This window comes from Gouania willdenowi, unplaced genomic scaffold (assembly GCF_900634775.1).
Source record: "Gouania willdenowi unplaced genomic scaffold, fGouWil2.1 scaffold_358_arrow_ctg1, whole genome shotgun sequence".
Taxonomy (NCBI): domain Eukaryota; kingdom Metazoa; phylum Chordata; class Actinopteri; order Blenniiformes; family Gobiesocidae; genus Gouania; species Gouania willdenowi.
The window spans coordinates 62124-66862 of record NW_021145120.1 but is presented as its reverse complement, the minus strand read 5'-3'; the positions used below and the strand labels follow the sequence as shown (position 1 = coordinate 66862).

Below are 4739 nucleotides of genomic sequence, written 5' to 3'. Positions count from 1 at the left end.
TGGTTCAAAGTTGTGCGACATCGGATTTGTCTCGACTACAATGATACCGTTCCTAAATTATTTCATAAAATGGTCCTGAGAGCAGAGCCAGCGGAGTCACGTGCGCGCTAGAGCCAATCACTGGAGAGCTCATGACATCATCACTGTGGAGTTAGAACTGATGACATCATCACTGTGGATGAGCTTTTTCTGTTTTTGATCACCGTCTTGCATCCAACACTGCACTATGTAGAGCACTTAGAGGTTAGCTTCCGTTCTGTGCATCTAAACTGAACCAGACTGACTCTGTTCCGCCCATCTGTAAGTTACACTGTCTCAAAGTAACTTTTGTGTGTGTGTGTGTGTGTGTTAGCGGCATATAATATATACATCGGAAACTATAACAGAATGTCTCACTGCACGTAAAGCTACATATTATTATTATTATTATTATTATTACGTATTATGACAGGCCCATATTTCACTGGCCTCAAATCAACAGGAACAAGTATTTATTAATTTTAATGTGACACATTTAACATGTGATCATTACTTTGTTTTATTCCAAGATATAAATTGAGGAAACATTGGAATTGAGCTGCTGAAAGGAAGTGACGGATTGCTGCTCTGCTGCTTTTTATGGGAACACCTTTAAACACTGAAGGGCTTTATTATGGGACATCTAACGTCAAAGGTAAGTTACGATTTTCTAACTGGTTTCTGCATTTAGCTCATTTTGTCAACATTTAAAACAGGGATTCACATCCAACAACATGTTATCTATAATTGTCTACAATATGTTTCAAGGCTGTAGCTATTGAATATTTTTGTAATCCAGTATTCCACTGAAAATTCCATAGTTTAACATATTTTTTTAGTTAAAGAGAAATTATATTTATACATGAGAAACTAACATATTTGATGTAGGAATGAATTAACCATTTGTTTCCTTTTTTAGATAATCAACACTTTTGCTTTTTAGCAAACGGCAATTGCATCTCAGGAAATGTGACGAGTTAATAAAAAAATGAATAGAACAAACAGAATAACATAACTTTCTACTTCTGCCAAGTCCAAACATCTTCTCAGATATCTACAACTACATAGATATCTTTATTTGAGGAACATTGAAGATAACTTGAACTAAAGTTTAAAATTGGTGACGTGACGTTTTCCATATCTTTAACTTTCATTCTACGGAGTCCAAATGAGGTTTGATATAAATGTAATGTTCATTTTGAAAAAAAAAAAAAACAGGATTGAAGTGCAAATATATCTAACCAGTTTCTAGGTTAGAGATTAAATGTGTAAACAGTTTGCCATTGGTTTCCATCATCTACCACCCACCACTAAAAGTCATGTGATGTGTGATATAATCTAAGAAAGGTCTCTACTGCTCATGGGGAACGTATTTTTTTTAATATAAATTAGCCGTGAATGGATTAAAAAATAACCAATCAATTGCAAATATGACTAAATAATCACGATTAATCACAATTTGTGAATTTCAGTCACAAGTTGCAAAGAAATTACGTGTATTTATAAGTTACAAGTAAAGTAATTTAATTTGTTCCCAAACAAAATCACTGTTAAATGTAGTGTGTGGTCCATGCAGACTTTAAAGGTTTGTGCTGTGTTAAACTTCAGTCTGTTATTACATAATATATTGGTTATTTTAAAGAAAAAAGATTATACATTAAAATAAAATGCGCAAAAAACCTAACCTATAATTTAGAAAAATTCCAGTGTTAATATGAGAGAACTTTAGAACTAATTTGAACCTTAAACATTCAAACTATTGCACTTTTACATTCAGCTGCTGAGGCACAGCCGACTGTCCACATTACTACAGGATGACTGAATCAATGCTAAATACTAGAGGTGATCTCAGTGAGATGGACTCAGAAACATTAGTAAAGGAACGTTCCACAACAATGAGAGTGTCCTGTTAATGTGCTGCTTGTCTCTGTCCCTCAGTTTGTGGACACGTCTCCTGCCTGCAGTGGGATGTTTGAACATCACTTCCTGTGCTCCATCTGTCTGGAGGTGCTCACTGATCCAGTCACCACACCATGTGGACACAACTTCTGCAAAACATGCATCAGCACACACTGGGACACCAGTACCACCAGCAGGTGTCCCGTGTGTAATCAGGTGTTCAGCACTAAACCTCAGCTGAAGGTCAATATTATGATGCGTGAGATGGTTTCTCAGTTCAGACGTGAATCTGAGAAGAAAGCAGCAGCACCAGGAGAAGTTCTCTGTGATGTCTGCACTGGAACCAAAGTAAAGGCCCTGAAGTCCTGCCTGGACTGTGTGGTCTCCTACTGTGAGACTCACCTGAAACCTCATCTGACAGCATCAGGCCTAAGAAGACATCAGCTGGTGGAGCCTGTGGAGAACCTGGAAACCAGGATGTGTCCAAAGCACAGCAAACCTCTGGAGCTGTTCTGTCAGAGCGATCAGACACGTGTCTGCTTGATGTGTTCTGTTTTGGAGCACAAGAGTCACCAGTTAGTCCCTCTGGGAGAAGATCTGTTTGAAGACAAGAAAGTTTGTCTTCAGCAGATGATCCAAAAGAGACGAGAGAAGCTGGAGGCGATCAGAGAGTCAGTGAGATTCAGGAAGGAAGCAGCAGACAGAGGGAAAGCTGAAGGTGTGGAGATGTTCACTGCTTTGATGAAGCTTGTTCAAAGAGGCCTGAAGGAGCTGATGAAGACAATGGAGGAGCAACAGGAAGCAGAAGAGAGAGAGGCTGAAGGTTTGATCAAAGAGCTGGAGAAGGAAATCTTTGAGCTGATGAAGAGAAGCTCTGAGATGGAGCAGCTCTCCCACTCTGAAGACCACCTCCTCCAACACTTCTGCTCCCTGAAAGCTCCTCCAGCCACCAAGGACTGGACAGAGGTCATGGTCCATCCATCATCACATGAGGGAACTGTGCTGAGAGCTGTAACTCAGCTGGAGGACACACTCAGTGACAAGATGAAGATGATGAAGATGAAGATGATGCAGCAGTTTGCAGTAGATGTGACTCTTGATCCTCTTACAGCTCATCCTAAACTCGTCCTGTCTGATGATGAAAAACAAGTTTATGACAGTGATGTGAAGAAGAAACTTCCAGACAACAAAGAGAGATTTTCTCATTGTGTCTGTGTTTTAGGGAAACAGAGTTTCAGTTCAGGTAGATTTTACTTTGAGGTTCAGGTTAAAGGAAAAACTGAGTGGGATTTAGGAGTGGTTAAAGAATCTATCAACAGGAAGGGAGACATCACTCTGACTCCTAAGAATGGTTACTGGACTGTGATCCTCAGAGATGGAAATGTGTATAAAGCATGTGAAGATCCTTCAGTCATTCTTCATCTGAAGTGTGTTCCTGAGAAGGTGGGTGTGTTTGTGGACTATGAGGAGGGTGTGGTCTCTTTTTATGATGTAGATGCAGCAGCTCTGATCTACTCCTTCACTCACTGCTGCTTCACTCATAAACTACACCCATACTTTAGTCCTTGTTTAAACTATGGTGGTAAAAACTCATCACCTCTGATCATCTGTCCTGTCAATCAAAGTGAATGATCAGTGTCATGATGAAGTCTCACCAACAATAGATTCAATGGTTCTCTGCAACCATTCACTTCTCCAGGTTGGTTACACACTCCATCCAACCTAACATGTATGTTTCTCAACAGTGGGAGGAAACATTTTATTAAAGATGTTTCACATTTGGTGTTTGGATTGTGATGAAATAAAAGTGGATTTAAAAAATATTTTACAAAATGATTCATTGTACAAACGTGTTACATGTTTTATGATCAGTTAAAATGTGTTAGTGGTTATTAAAATAGGAACATGATGATTTTTTTCTATGAAATGTAATAAAAATAAGATGCTCAGGTTATCTAAGGAGTTTTTGTCAGTCCATCTAAGTTTAATTTGTAATTGTGTTGAGTATAACTGTGGTACATTTTATTTTTAAGTGTTGTATGTGGGTATAAATGTTGATATATAAAACTATGTACACTTTTCTTTTTCTTTTGTTTTTTGTCATATTACTTTTGAAATCTACATGTAAAAGAGGGTGATTGAACGTCGAAGAAGTATTCTCTGTTTAATCCAGGTTTACTTAATTTTAATTGAATTTAACTGTTTTTTTTTGTTTTTTTTAATTTCTCTTTGAGTTTTATTTCAAGAAAAAAGCACTTGTAAAGATCACAGGCATCTATACACTTTATTATTGTATCTGTCAAAGTGTGTTGTATGCCACCCTTTGTAAACTTTGTGTAATTGTTTAAACAAAAATACAGAAAAATAAAGAATTTACAAAAAAAAAATGTGGTGAAAATAAAGCATTTGCATGAATTAAGAAGAATAAAGTGTTGAATGTTCAAACTTTAAAATGTACTTTTTAAGTCACTACGACTCTTCCTTATTATCTTACCCTTTAATTAAAGAGAAACCGTGAAGTTTTGGTGTTTAAGAAGTGTTTATCTCACTGGTAGCCCTTTGGATTATTCACTAGTTTTAAAGTAGCTCCATGTTTCACAAAGGTTGGTGACTTGTTCTTTAGATCAGTGGTTTTCAACCGTTTCAGGCCGCGACCGCCAAAATAAAAGTTCCAGAAAGCGGGGACCCCCACTGTCGCTGAAGGTGGTTGAACACAGACATGAACATTGAAGAACAGTCTTGTGGAGACAGGGCCATCCATTGTTCTATAAAACTGTGATAACCACATTTATAATATAATATAATATAGAGTGAAGGGTCTG

The 4739-nt window shown here is 37.5% G+C and overlaps 1 protein-coding gene across 1 annotated transcript; it reads left to right on the top strand.

Moving 5' to 3' along the window:
• Nucleotides 1-610: 610 nt before the first annotated feature.
• Nucleotides 611-3652, top strand: LOC114459846 (E3 ubiquitin-protein ligase TRIM39-like). Its single transcript, XM_028441998.1, has 2 exons — nt 611-673; nt 1957-3652. Exons 1-2 carry the CDS (start codon nt 653-655, stop codon nt 3547-3549), a joined length of 1614 nt encoding a protein of 537 aa, XP_028297799.1. The 5' UTR covers nt 611-652; the 3' UTR covers nt 3550-3652.
• The last annotated feature ends 1087 nt before the right edge of the window (nt 3653-4739 follow it).